The sequence below is a fragment of the Suricata suricatta genome, chromosome 2 (assembly GCF_006229205.1).
Source record: "Suricata suricatta isolate VVHF042 chromosome 2, meerkat_22Aug2017_6uvM2_HiC, whole genome shotgun sequence".
NCBI classification, from domain to species: domain Eukaryota; kingdom Metazoa; phylum Chordata; class Mammalia; order Carnivora; family Herpestidae; genus Suricata; species Suricata suricatta.
In genome coordinates, this window is record NC_043701.1 from 46,810,854 (window position 1) to 46,825,980 (window position 15,127).

At 43.1% G+C, this 15,127-nt stretch overlaps 1 protein-coding gene across 1 annotated transcript in view; it reads right to left on the bottom strand.

Moving 5' to 3' along the window:
• The window catches only part of CREB5 (cAMP responsive element binding protein 5), a 392,449-nt gene that overhangs the window by 321,171 nt on the left and 56,151 nt on the right, over positions 1-15,127 (bottom strand). The window contains exon 2 of the mRNA XM_029925818.1: positions 1,659-1,730. Coding sequence (XP_029781678.1) covers positions 1,659-1,712 — 54 coding nt within the window. The 5' untranslated portion in view covers positions 1,713-1,730. The remainder of the gene's footprint in view (positions 1-1,658; positions 1,731-15,127) is intronic.

A 15,127-nucleotide genomic window follows, 5' to 3' on the forward strand; every position in this document is an offset into this window, starting at 1 on the left:
GAAACTCTGGAAACTCTCAACTGTCATTTTGTCCAACCAGTCCACTCAGCCTTCTCAAAGAAATGACCTGCTCCTTCACTGAGTTCAAGGTCATTAGAAATGCACCTCTTCAGCCTTCACTACCACCTTCACCTCATAATTTGCATGTAACGTCATGGATACTACATCCATTCCCTCCTGCCTCAGAGGGATAACACTCCCTCTGTCTTACTGGCTCTTCTACACCCTGTGTTTTCCTGAGTTGGTGCTTCAGCCCTTGGTTCTTCAATCTAGCATGCTTCCTTCTCCTTGTCCTGGACAACATCCCACCTGGCTAGCCTTTCGTTTAAAAAGAATCTCTCTCAGGCTGCTTCCTTCTCAGGCTACCATTATATCACTCTGTTTCCCGTCATTCCCTCGTGCTCTTGAAAGAGTCCTCTATGCTGGCCACCTCCACTTCCTCACCACCCACTCACTCGTTAATCCCTTCCAACGTGGCCCCCGCCCGGACTCCTCTCTCATAGGTCACCCGCCAGAACCCAACTGCCAAACCCAACAGCCTCTGCTCAGCCTCTCACTGCCCTCGGCTCTAGCAGCGTCTGACACCAGTGACCACATGTCTGTGGCATTATTTACTTATACCCTGCCGGATTCCAAAAAGGAGAAAAGATGGCTCACAGCAACACATAAAATGGCATGGGAGACCATCAGTTAGAATTAGGGGACACCTGAGAGGGAAGGGATCCAAAAAGAAATAAACCCAAAGCCAAAAACGCAAACCATCAGGCCTCATTCTCAACTGGGAGCCATTCTGGCCCCCAAGGGGACATTTAGCAGCGCCCGGAGACATTTTTGGTTTTCACAACCAGGGAGTACCACTAGGATCTGGTAGGTAGAGGTCAGGAAAGCTGCTGAACATCCCGTAACACACAAGACAGCCCTCACAACAAAGAATTATTCAGCCTTAAGTGGCAGTAGTGTTGAACTTGGGAAATCCTGCCACACGGTCCATTATTACAATAGCAGTAATAGTAACAACAGCGAACATTAATAGAACACGTATTATGTGCAGGCCTTATACCAAATACTCCACATGTCGTACCTCATCTAATCCTCACAACGATTCCACCTGATGGGAGCCATTGGAGGCAAAGAGGTTTAATCTAGCACAGCATGCCAAGTTCCCCTCTTAGAGTTTAGATAAATAGAAAAATTGAGGGTTCTAGAAGAGTTATAGGGGCTTTATTATACTCAGAGAAGAAAACAAAACAAGACAGAATTCAGCTCAGATGGTGAGCTACTCCACCAGCAATCCAAAGGCCCCGTATCAAGTGACTTTTGTAAAAGCAGCGTCCTCCCTCCCTTTTCTGGAATAACAGTCCTGGACATCTGGAGGGCAGGATGCATCTGGCTTACTTCCAGGGGAAAGTTAAGGATGGAAATGGCCAACGCTGGTGTATTTCACCGGGCTTTGAGGGAAGAAACTATTCAAAGGAGAAAATAATAACGGCGAGGAAGATGGTGATGGGGATAGGGATGGGGATGGGGATGGGGGGCTTTGACAATATCTTGGTGAAGAAAGAAAGCCCACAGCAGGCATGGCTGCAAAATGAGAGCTGTTCCCCTGTCAGAAAGCAGGTAGTCTCTGGCAAAACAGACCCAAGGATCCTCACACTCACCTGAGAGCAGCCTGGGGCACTGCAGACAAACGGCCTCTCCTGCTCCAAATTCATCTTGGATTCCTCATAAATCTGAAGGGTCATGGGGAGAGGGAGGAAGGAAAACAGAGAGCCATGAATATCTCCTACTTCTACCTGAGAAACATAAGAAAGGCAATTGCTCAGAGCCCCTTTCTATGCCAATCCCAAATTAGACAAGAGAGACCTTAACGTGAGCACTGGTCCCGGCCAAAGTTCATTAGGCTTCCTGCAGTCTACATTCCTATCATTTGCTTGAGTGCCTATTTATTGTACTTTGAAGAAAAATGCCAGGGGGCTGCAAGCCCCCTCTGCTTCTGGAAAACCACCTGGACTATGTTATTACCCAGTAAGACCGCACCTGTGCAAGAAGATTCCAAAGTAAAGTTCACGCCTGCCCTTTGGAGTTGGTGGGAGAGGAGGCAGTAGATGGGGTTGTCACCGGCGTGGTGACCAGCCCTGAGCATCAGTCAAATAATTCACCCATGATCATGCCGCCAAGCTTCAGGACGGCCACAGAATAGCCCTGCCGCCAGCTTAGCAAATGGCTCCAATGGTGAGCCATGGTCTTAAATTCCCTTTCATCTCAGGCATTCACAGATGCCTCAACAGAAAGTACCCGAGTTATGCAGGGAGAAACAGAAATACGAAAACATAGAAAACATTAGCTAAGATATTTTGTTAATTTGGTTGTACAGGCTGACTGGAAATCAATATTACAGTAAGACCAGTGCCCATCTGATCTATAGAAGTTATCTGGAGTAAGGTAGCTTTGTGGGGAGAAATCTTATGGTATAGTCTCAGGCATATGTTTTATTTATTCTTGAGAGACAGCCAAGCATGAATAGGGGAAGGGCAGAGAGAGAGGGAGACACAGAATCCGAAGGCTCCAGGCTCTGAGCTGTCAGCACAGAGCCCCACATGGAGCTCAAACTCAAACCATGAGATCATGACCTGAGCCAAAGTTGGACGCTTAATCAACTGAGCCACCCAGGTGCCCCTTAAGTTTCACAATTTAAACCATTTTCTAAGTCTTACATTTCTCTCTTGCCAATTTTGGAGTTGAGTTTAATTCAGCTACACAGGCTGCTGGTGAGACAGGCTGTAATCCAGGGACTAAAACCCATTGCTTTATTTCTGAAGCACAGGAAGGAATTTGCTTCCTTACAATGCTACCTTTAGGTGATACCGAAGGAGTCCCAAGTCACCTTCATCCTTGAAAGAGGGAATTCTGTTTTTACTCAAGAAATAGTTACCCTTTGTCCAATGAAGCTTTATTGTCTTGCAAACAAAAACAAAAACAAAAACCCTAACACCAAGCTCTCTGTCACTATACCTTTGCCCCAAACACTAACAGACTTCACATTCATTCTTTCACTTTTCTGAAGCACAAAGCGAAGAGACTTACCTTAGGGTAACACTCCTGTCAGATATTAAAGGACAAAATAAATTTACAAATGCAAAGTCTTCTTCACACTGCTTCCTCTTATACAATTTTCACTCAGCAATACCCTTGCCACTCTGTGTCTGGAATGACTGCCCACTGGTCACTTGCCAAACACAGTAACTTAGCATAATTTTGTAGCTTTCCTGGATCGGATGTATTGTATAAATTATTTTACTCTATTATATGTAGAATAAGAAGAAAAAAAACAAATACCTTTAGAAACTTTCCACTTGTCCCTGTCTGAGGAAAGTCATGAGCAATTAAAATAACTTCTCAAATCACTGATCACAGAGGATCCCTCCTCTCCCCTGCGAATGCTGACTTACTTCTAAGCCTCAAAATACAGGGTGACAAGGTGGTTTTGAGCCAAGACAGAAAAAACAACAGAGTAACTGAGTTATCCATAAATTAAATATGCTTTGTTTCTCTAGTAAATTTTTAAATGCCTTTTCCTGAAGCTTTTCTGTCTCTGTGACCACGATCTGCCTAACTACTGCTGGGTCACCTACGTGGATCAGGCCTCAATTTCCCCTCCTTTACAATAAGGCTATGAATGCAATCTTCAGCTCCTTCATTCCTGTATCACACTGATCAGTGAGGAGGCCTGTAAGACATGCCCAAACTATGGAGAAAGGTCTCTGTATGTAAGTGTGTGTATCTGGTGGTAGCTGGCGGGGGCGGTGGGGGAGGTTCCATGGACAAGTGTTACTGAATCCTCGCTGTAACATTAACTATTCTATATTTATAAAAGAGAATTTGCCATAAGGTGAGTCTTTCTTAGACACCACAGAAGAGCTTTAGTTGCTAAGGTAACAAAAGAATGCCAATATTAATAACATTAGTAACCAATATTAAGATTATCTGCCAGTAAAAAGGGAAATCTTCACAATAAAAAAAGGGGGAAGCTCCATATAAATGCATTTATGGTGCACACCTAAAGGTAGTCATTAATGATAATAATTAGATTAGTCTCCAACTAATAGAAGTGAACAAGATTGGAAGTGCCACTACTGAAGGTGAAAAGGGAATTCATTAAAAAACCAAAGTGAGGAAAGAGATCAGCCAAGCCCTGCCAGGTAAGTATGAGAAGAAAGTATTTTCCTACTAGAATTGCAACTCTACCCCACACCCTCATTCACCCAAACGCCGACTTTCCATAAACTCAAGTCTATAACGGTAATAGGTTAGCAATTCTGCTTGGTATCAGCATTAGCTATTTTATCTCACTTGTTGGTTAGAACATGCTATAACCAACCTGTAATGTGCACATGAGCTGCAGCAAATGCCACAGAATTATCCTACGGTGTTGATGCTTGAAGAGACAATAGGCTCCCAGCCATACAGATTTACTCTGTCTTATTGAGCCTTCATGGTATGGATGTTATGTTTAGAGGAATATGATTAATCGGGGAAATACAGTTGTCCTTCAAAGAGTTCAGATTCCACTCATCAGGATATTCAATGGAGTTACTACTGTCATTTATTATTCTATTTTTTAAACATGAATGAATCTGTACTCATTTATTATATGCGATGGGTCCCACAGCCCAAATGTTTTGGCGACACAGCATTGGAATAAAAGTCCTAAGGTAAAATGGCAGTTACTAAAATAAAATAGGCTTAAGTGATTAATAAAGTATACAGTGAGTGGGTGGGTGTATATAAGTGTGTGAACCTCAACTGCTTTATTTTGATGCACTGCGGTTCCCACATTCAACCCTCTGCAAACAGCAGGCCCCTGCTCACTGCTTGCTGCGTGGGTGTCTGTGACAGTTTTACTAAGTGGCAGTACTCCACCACACAGGCTTCGTTACTTTTATCAACTAGTACAATCTGCTCTGATGTATTAGTGAAGAACTGTGGTCTATTTTTATGGTCTATTATTATGGTTCTTTTCTAGCTAAACAGAGTAGTAACAATTCTCTCAAACAGACTCCTATGAAAGCCCTGCAAATATCTTTTTAAAATTTTTATGGTTTTTTTGTTTTGAGAGACAGAGAGAGACAGTGCGAGCAGGGGAGGGTCAGAGAGAGAGGGAGACACAGACTCTGAAGACAGGCTCCAGGCTCTGAGCTAGCTGTCAGCACAGAGCCCGATGTGGGGCTCGAACCCACGAACTGTGAGATCATGACCTGAGCCAAAACCGGACGGACGCTTAATCGACTGAGCCACCCAGGAGTCCCTGCAAATATTTTTTTTTTTTATTGCCCATCAAGTGTGGCAAATCACTCAGACATGATTTTAGCCAGGTTGTTCACCATTAGGTGCTCCGAAGTCACGCCTTGTCCTCTTATTTCCCATTCTGTTGTTTTACCAGCTGGGACATTTTAATAAGCCCAGTTTTGTTTGGCAGTTGCCGTACCCCAGGCTCCGCTGCACAGGGCTGACGTGGTAGGCGCTCAATAAATATTTGTGGAATGGATAATGAATCCTGAATCATCATAATAAACCACCCCAAACAGCTTGTCTTTTCTCTACTCCTAAGGCAGTGGTTCTCAAACTTTTTGGCCCAGAACCAAAGTTTCAGCAAGGCAAGAGGTGGTGCAGCCCACTTTTTCCACCCATTCTCAGTTACGGCCGGAGAAGACATGTCACCAGTCTTCATGAAAAAAGATGTCAGAGTTGCTTTTGCTGAAAATACCGAGCTGAGGCTAGTTTTCGTTACATTTCACATGTAAGCATATTAATTCATTAAAAATTTGATCTGTTAATATTGCCATAGACAGTGAAGGCACTGAAGACCTGTCTATTAGCCATGAGCTGGCTACTTATGATCCGAACAGAGCACCCGTTGGGAAACACTGAGTGACCCTAGAAAGTTGGTGAGATATAGTCATAACTGTGGCAGACACCGTCTAATCATTTAGGACTTTCTAAATCGTTCTATTTTTGTTCCTTTTCTCCAAAGTTCAGATTCAATGCTCACTTAGAACAAATGCCTTCTGAGTCTAATTTCCCTTCAAATTTTTGGAAAACAACATAAAACCCTAATAACAAACACTAATAGTACATAAAGTGAGTAGAGGTTTTTCCCAGTTGACAAGGGGATGACAGGCTTGATTTACAATTCAAACCCTCAACTGCCACTGGATTCCTCGGCCTTGAAATGAGCAAGAATCTCTTTCATTGTTCAGTGTTTGACCCCACAAATTCCTCCTGGTCTAAAATGGGAAATCTTCCACAATGGCTGATGCAATCCATTCAAACGCTTTGCCAGGCGTTTAGAGATATACTTGGAATTACCATTTCATGAAAGGCAAATACTATAAAAAAATAAATGTTACTAAAAACTTGGATAGTCTACACAAAATTCTATAAATATGTACTTTAAGCAAGGGCAACAACTGAGCTCAAAGGGAAAAACCCTACATTAAGAGCTTTGCTGTAATCAGCCAAGAGAGTTGCTTCCCTGTCTGAATCATTGGAAACTGTTACTGATCCTTAGTTAACACCAAACTCCAATCTCAGATCTCCAGTCTCAGAATGGTACAAATTTCTTCCGATAACAGCAGACAGACTCATATGGTGAAACAGGGTTTGAAGTATCAAGACACTAACAATGGGGTTTTCATCCGAAAATCTGTATGCACTTTTACCAACGCTGCAAGTTATGGGAGCTTCAAAACTGCAAACTGAAGTTGTGCACATAAATGAGGACTAATGATAAAATTGATATATCCCCATCAGCTCTGACACTGTTAATCTGACCGTGAATGGATTATAGATCTGAAGGAGGGGTCTGTAATTTTAATAATGAAGTTAATAACATCTGTTGGCATTTATTGGCCTACAATAAGTAGGCAAAGAACCTTCTTGACGGGACTTGTGTGAAAGGGACCTTGCTACCTTGCTGAGCTTACAAAACTGCCAGAAGGGTTCTGGGAAGGAAATAGGTCCTTCCTACACTGCTGAGGACAGCTAACAGGAGCATCTTGAGTTAGTCACGCTGTGTGAGAGTTCAGATCAGTCTTTGTTTCAAGGAACAAAAGTCGCTCATTAACTAAATGAGTTAAGTACCTACCCAATACGTACTTCATGTTTCTGAAAGAAAAAAAACAGCGAATATTTCTCTCAACATATAGGTCCAAAAGGCAAAGAGCCACACATAATAATAACCCAACACAAATTCAAGAATGGTTTTCCCAACACATGGGAGAGAATTTTATATTCAGTTTGAGGCTAAGACTTTCTTGCTTTGTGAAGGATATTGTACCTTTCACTATCTCATTTGCTCATCTATAAAACGCGACCATTTAGGAAAACATTGTAAAATCAGACCATTCCAAAAGATACCATATGAAAAAAACAATTCATGGAAGCTAATTGCAAAATAACAGAAAAGTAAATCCTTTTATTTCAAATATACCTCTAGTTTTCTAACCTGAATATCATAACATCAAATAGAAAAATAAACACCCTTGAGTTTAAGTCCAAGAAAATCGATTATTTTGTGAGTGTGTCCTTGTACCCATTCTCCATCTGTGAACGTCTCTTTTTCTCCTGTGTGCATCTTCGCTCTCTAAAACTCTTTGTGCGCCTATTTCTCTGGGTCTCTGTCTTGTTATGTATGTCTTCCTTCGTCTCTCTTTGTGTGTCTGTCTCACACACACACACACACACACACACACACATACACACACACTAACATGTGCACACACACACACAATTTATCAGACGTGTTCTTCCTAGCCTTACTGGGAAAAAGATCTAGTAGGCTTGTTTCCTGTTTCAGTGTTATTCTTGAAGTGGGCTGCCGTTAGAATCTGAATTTCATTGGGCTATTATTATTTGCAGCTGTGTGACCTTTTTAACCCCCCCCACCTCCCCTGCTTTTAAGTGACATTTCAGCCCTCCAGCTTGACACGCCTTGAATGCTGCAAAGTTTTCGAACTAGAGATTTACACAGGGAGCAAGACCGACAGTGGGACCGTACCTCCTACATGAAAATTTCAACAGAACTGGAGAGAATGGGGCGTGCTGCTGGGCAGCGAAGGGCCAGAACTCTTCCCCGGAAGTCCTGAACTTTACACGGACCGCTGTGGTTACTTGTGACTCTTCCATTCAAACCAGAAAATCCTCATCCTTAAAAGATGTCCGCCATCCACCAGTATCCCCAAGGTTCAGAATCTTACAGCCTAAATCAGAGGATTGTTTCACACACTGCGCCGGCTGTCCTAAGGGACTGTCCTAAGTCTCCTTCAGACCAGGTCCCTCTTACCCAGGAGGAACGATTTCCAAACAGCTTTTGTCTCTGGAAACTCACCCAGGCTCTCCTCCCCAACGGAGGCCCTGACAGGAGAGTGCTGGGGGCTCAGGTGCACTCATGTATGCCTGCGGAGCTTTGTGGTTTTATTTATGTGGCGTTTAGACTGTGTATGAAAAAACATTCCAGTGGGATTGGGTTTTCATATGTTAGATTCCTTTTTCTTTTTTCCTTTTTTTTTTTAAGTTTTCCATATGTTTATTTGGATGTGAGGCCTCTTTTCAAAGTTGCTGGCTAATTTCTACTTGTGTTTTGCACAGTCCTGTCTTCCAGCTTTCCTATCTACGGGTTCAATAGTTCAGAACGTATTTGCTAAGAGCGTCAGTGTTGGGCCTTGGAAGTGCAGTGCTGAGGAAGTCACCACACTGTGTGTGTCTGTGCCTGAGAGCGTGTGTTCAGGTCCTACTCCTCTTCTTGCTCTCATGGAGCATGGGGATTTTTTTTCTTTCTCTGCAGGGCACACTCCATCTCTAAAAAAAGTTTATTTGGCATGCCCATGGTTAACACAACACTAGGATAGAGATTCTCGGGAAGTATTAAATGGAACCAAATCAATTGACTTATTTCTGAGGACAACTTCCGAAGCCATGCTGAAGGCAGCAGACTCTGCCTTTTTACCTGCTCCCAATAAGAATACACTCAAGAAAAGAGCAATGAAAGGAAAAAAGAAAAGAAAAAAGTTTTAAAAAAAGTTTCTGCTGCACTTTAAAACAATTTCCCCCTAAAATCCTGGAAGGAAAAACTTTAACAGCAAAGAGATGGAATGCAAAACCGGGTATATATTTTTCTACGAGTCAAAAGCAGCCTGATTAGAAAATCAGGAGGAAGTCAGCAGCCCAGTTCTTTCTTCTCCCTTTCTGCACTACTAGATTAAAGTCTGCCTTTTTAGAACCACAACACATCCCAAATAATTCTGCTCTGCCTCTGAATAATTTTTGAGATGTTTGGGTATGTTGATTCTTAAATCTGTGTTTATAAGCAATGAATATTTTTAAATAGGGAAAATCACAACATTCTAGTTGGTTTTCCTTCCACACATTCAAATGATTTTTATCAGGGAGAACCATTTTCTTTGTATCTCTGTTCTATATAAAAATCTTTGCATCCCCAAGCAACACAGTATGTTTAGTCCACCTAAGGGCTGCCGTAATACTTAAGACGTGAGTTTTCTTCATGTATGTGAATCTGAACTACAGAAGATAAGAGTATATATAAACACAGCGGCAATCATGCCACACTACTTCCTACAGGGCCTGGTCAGAGGCTATTTCATCTTAAGACATTTGTAAACGATCATATGGAACTAGGTACCTTTCCCCTTGACTCCAACAGAAAACTGGGCATTCCCAGGTCGCAGTAAAGTAGCCGGCAATCACGTTCAGTGCTACGCCTCGTGGTGTCAGTCGGATACAAGGTAAAAATACACCCAAAGACTTGATTCAGATTCCTAACACACTATGCTTCAAATGTCAAACTCGTAAACATGGGAGAGTCCTAGTGGGTCACTTAAAGGCCACGTGAAGGCAAAACCTTGATGTCATCTGAAGATTCTGCCGTCATTCAAGTAGGGTTTGCTTTCTGAATACCAGCGAAAGGCATGTTTTCATCTGCCTTCCTAGAGAAGGCATAATTTCTTTGCCTGGTCCAGAAAGGGAATGCAGAAATATGTGAAGCTGATTGTTAGGTGCTGCTGTTCCTGGGGGTCCCCGTTGGCATTTAACAGGCGGAGGACAGGGCCATGAAACATTCTGCAATGTGCAGAACAGGCAGCACAGTGCAGGACCGAAGCCTCCCGACCCAACAGCCGATAGCACAGCTTTTGCAAGGGTGATAACAGCGTGAGCATCACTACCCCCCTGGCCATGCCTCCTGGTTCCCAGACAAAAAGCAGATAAGAGAACCGTAAGGGCGAGACCATAAAACAAAGCCAGCACACAGTAGAGGGAATGAAAATACTAAATGCATATCCACCTCTCTATACTTTTCAAAGAGCTCTGAAGAACTCAAACCCAGTTAAGCTTAGGATGAGACTACACTCAATGCCAATAAAAACTTTATGAATATTCAAGAAAGTATGTGAAATTATCACTCCCTTTCCTAGTGGGGCAGGGGTGGGGATGGTTGCCAAAATTTTAACTAAGCATAAGCATACCTTTCGGGTGCAATCCACAGAGGAGACAGATGAGTAAGCTCGTATAGGCTACCTAGATTTTTTTTTCAATAAATTACCTGGTTTGGCTACCTACAGTCCCCACTCTCCAGTTAGCTTACCACACCGTTTGAAGCAGTGTTGACTCAGCAGAAGCAAAATAAAGCACTGGCCCACGGTGGAAATATGGCTCTTGCTCAGATACCTTTTCCCTCCTGATAATTGCCTGTTGGTTTTATATGAATGCTGAGGATAGTTATGTCAAAAAGAGCATGTTTTTCTTTTCTTTTTAAAATTTAAGTAGAGAACACCACAAGCTTCTAAATTCAGTGTTCGTGTTGCCAGTACCATCAGCTCACAGAACACTTCTCAGGGAAGACTGGCCTCCTAAAAAAATTTCTCAATAAGAAAACATATTAACAGGCCAAACATACACACACACACACACACACACACACACACACACTTTTTTTTTCTCTTGGCCTGTTTTCTTACTGAGAAGTTGCGGTGCGTGTGCTTATATGTACATATTCATACCCACATTACAGAGGATGATTTCATCCCCATAAACTAGCTCAAACACCCAAAACTGATGCCTACTTCCTAATGTAACCCAAAGGGGAATACTGAGCTCACAAGGGGGCAGAGTAAGAAAACCCAAGTCTGCCTCTCAGCACAAGGTCACCACAGTTAAGGGCCATTAAACTTGTATTTTAAAAGTACAGAAATAAGCTGTATTTTTGAGGATCACTAAATTGTTTCCATGGGCTAGAAAAGTCCTTAATGCCTTTCTTGACTTCCTATTAAACAAAAGAGTCACTCACTAAAGCCCACAAATACACTAAAACACCCTGGAAAAAGGACACGGAAAGAAAAGGCCTTTTCCTTGAACCGCCACCCACGAGAGGTTCCACTGTACCAGACTCCCAATTCATCAAAAGGTCCGAGCCATTCACAAACAAACGCAGGGGCCAGCTCCTTATGTCCCCGAGGGTTAGGCCCCCAGACAACAGCACCATTTTTCAGTCAAAACTCCAAATTAGCACAGAAAGGGAAAGACAATTTCTTAATGCCCCTGCTCTCCAGAATCTAGGACCCCTCCCTAAGCGTGAATGTGGTCTCTTTTGCTCAGGGGGTAGAGGTCAAGGCCTAGGAAATACCCTGAACCTGACTCCTGCAAGAGAAGAAGGGGGAAAGGGCACCCGCAGTACCCAGAGGGGTTTTGGAGGCAGGCCTATCAGACATTTCCCTTGAAAGGCTGGGTAAAGGGGCAGGGGGTGGGGGCAAATCCCCAAATCCACACAGGCAAACTACTGGTGCTCCAGGAGAGAATTCAGGGATCTTCACAGAGCATTGTTCACAGGCTGCTTCAGGGAAAGTGGTCTGTGGACTGTGATTGATTACCTGTCTCCGAGAATTTGTTCAAAAGTGATTCAAACTTAGCATGCATGGGGGTAGGATCAGAATGCCGAGGACACTAGTTTCCTTCATTCGTTCTTTCCTCATACAGAGGCTGAGCACCCAGCATTCCCTAAGCCCCAAGCTAGGACCAAGATAACCTCTGCGTGCTGAGCCCTGACCGTCCAATAGGAAGGTGAGGCCCGCACAGATGTCTGTAGTGGAAGGTAGAATTTTAAAGGCCAGAAAGTAGTTTTAGCAAAGTACTGTGAGAGTTCTGAGGCTGTAAGAAAGCACGGCTATTTCACTTACTACAGCAAACACTATATACTCTCCTTTCACACCCAAATATTTCTCATGAAAGAATGCCAATGAAAAGTGCATGAGCATTCTCACACACACACACACACACACACACACACACACACACACACACCTTGGAGCAATCTCTTAAATGTACTAGGACTAAGGTTTTTTAAACTTAGGCTTTCTTTTGCTTTAAATCTTGATAAATAAGATTGCACTATTTGTGGTAAACCTAACCATGTGGTCAGGGGACCAGATTTTACATTAGAAAGTTGCAAATTATAGGGTGCCTGAGTGGCTCAGTCGATTAAGCATCTGACTTTGGCTCAGGTCATGATCTCACAGTTCGTGAGTTTGTTCGAGCCCCGCATCGGGTTCTGTGCTGACAGCTTGGAGCCTGGAGCCTGCTTCAGATCCTGTGTCTCCCTCTCTCTCTGCCCCTCACCCGCTCATACTCTGTCTCTTTCTCTCTCAAAATAAATAAACATTAAATTTTTTTTTAAAGTTGCCAATTAAATCCCAGTTCTCTTGCTCATGGCTGTGTGACCTTGGGCAAGTTATTTAACGGTACAAAACCAGGGCTCTAATCCCTAAGCTATGGAACCAAAGAAGTTATTTGGCATTACTCTCAATATCTAATATCTGAACATTATTTTCTACCATAAAAAGAGATTATAGATAATATTGGCATTATGTGCCTCACAGGGATGTTGGGGGGATCACTCTCGGATGACATTTGGAAAAGCACTTAATAAACTGTGAAGTGCTGCACCATGTCAGTCACTGCTTTTAATACACAGTCACTTTGTAACTCACTGTAGTAAGCACATGGAGCTGCAGAGGTACTGAATGGTGCAAAGAGTTACACTGATGCTTGACAACATGTGTCAAGAGACAAGATTCTGAAGGGTGTTGAAGGTGATGGTCTTTAAAGAGAGCCTGACCTTCTATGATTCTCTGATAATCTAGCAATTATCAACCAAAACTTTATCTCCTAGCCTTTTGCTGGAAAGCTCCCAGATGGGATTATTTTCTTGGTCTTCTAACTGAAACACGATGTCGAGAAATGCTTTGCAGGCTGGTCTGTGTTCAAACCCTAGCACCGTGACAGACCGGCTGACCTATAAGGTTGGGCAATGGGTCACTTGACCCTGGGATAAATTTGGCTATTGCTGGCTGAGCAAACCATCAGACACCTTGCCCTGGCCTTGGAAGAGCCAGACCTGCACTGCATGTGAATTTGTTGACCCTCCTGGAGCATTGCTCCGGACCATGGAAATGCAGGTAAGAACCTTGGCTGGGCAAGTCCACCGCCTCATCTGTGCCTGGCTATGCTGTCCCCGTAGGCCAGCCTCCATTCCCACCAAAGGCAGGAAAGAGTAGAGTTTGGAAGGCACCCAGGGTAAGCCAGGAAACTCAGCACCTTCTTATCAGTAGATGCTTACACGCTTACCTAGAGTCATTAGAAATAAGACCAGTAGACATTATGACATTTTCATCCATCTACTCTCCACTTGGGGTATTAAAAGAAGAAACTGAACTTCCTTTTGCTATTAAATTTTCTTTAGCAAATTATATATATTTTTTAGCAATTGCTTATTCTTAGTCTCGCTTTTCCTTATTTTTTCTTCTCCTTTTCATTCTCCAAATACTCCATGTAGTAACTAAAAGGAATACTTCGAAGAAAAAGGCATAAAGAATTAGTGGTGGAAAAACAGGATGACAGAGCACAAATACCTGGTCATTTCAACCAGATGGAAACATGGAGACATGATACCTCCATAACACCAACCTTAGGACACTGGAGGCATCAGGAGAAATAGACTGAGACCTCGGTCCCTGAAAGCAGGTCAACCCCCCAAAGCACAAAGGTCTGTATGTGTAGAAAACCTAACAGATTTTTAGTTGCTCAATGCATGGGAATGGTCAAAGTTTTATTTAATGAAAACATCTCTTCTGTGTACCACTACATACTATGGGTTGGGCATTCTTCATCCCCAAAAAGCATTTTCCATCAAGGTTGAAAGAAAGCCTTGATTGGATACAGCTTTGATTTATCTTCTCCACTGAGAACCTCTGTTGGGAACATAACAGGGTAAAGCAGTTTGAACATGAGTCAGGATGGCAAAATTCCCAGTTATTTCCCAAATCTTCAGTTTTCCCATCCACCTCTGGGATACCTACAGCAAAGGAGTTCTGGTATTCTTGAAGCGGGGGCATTATTTAAATAGTGACATCAAGCTCATGTTTGTAATATGCCTCAAAGACCTTGAACACAAGCTAAAAGTGATAGTATCATTACTTCTTCATCTGCCCTCTATTGTTTCCAAAGAAACAGAAACAACCACTTACCCGAACACACACACACACACACACACACACACACACACACACACTCCTCTGGACACCCAAGTTAACCAACATCTCCCTCCTTCCCAAACCGCCAATCAGTCACCAGGCAAACAGCTCAAGCACCAGGCAAGGAAAACATGTTATTTTTCTGGGCAAGCCTTAACTTCACTGCCTACAAAACACAGCCCCACGGGGCACATCCCACACATCGTGAGATTAAGGCTCCCCTTTCTCATTGGAAACCAATAGTTACCCGTCAACGCCCGCGGACACCGAGGCCAGCATTCGTTGGCCTGCACCCCAACGTCCAAGCTCATTTCTTCCTGAGCTTTCCTACATAAACCAGTACTCACATCCAAGCCATCTCTGTAACGCCTCTCCTACCAAAAATACTCAAAGAAAGCTCAAAAAGGAGCAGCATAAGAGAGGAAGTTCTCCACGGCGCCTCTAAGCCCCAGCCACTGAACAGCCAGTGCAGACTTTGCAGAACGAGAGAATTCGCTCAACATCAGGGCAAGGCAGTGAGTCAACCTGGA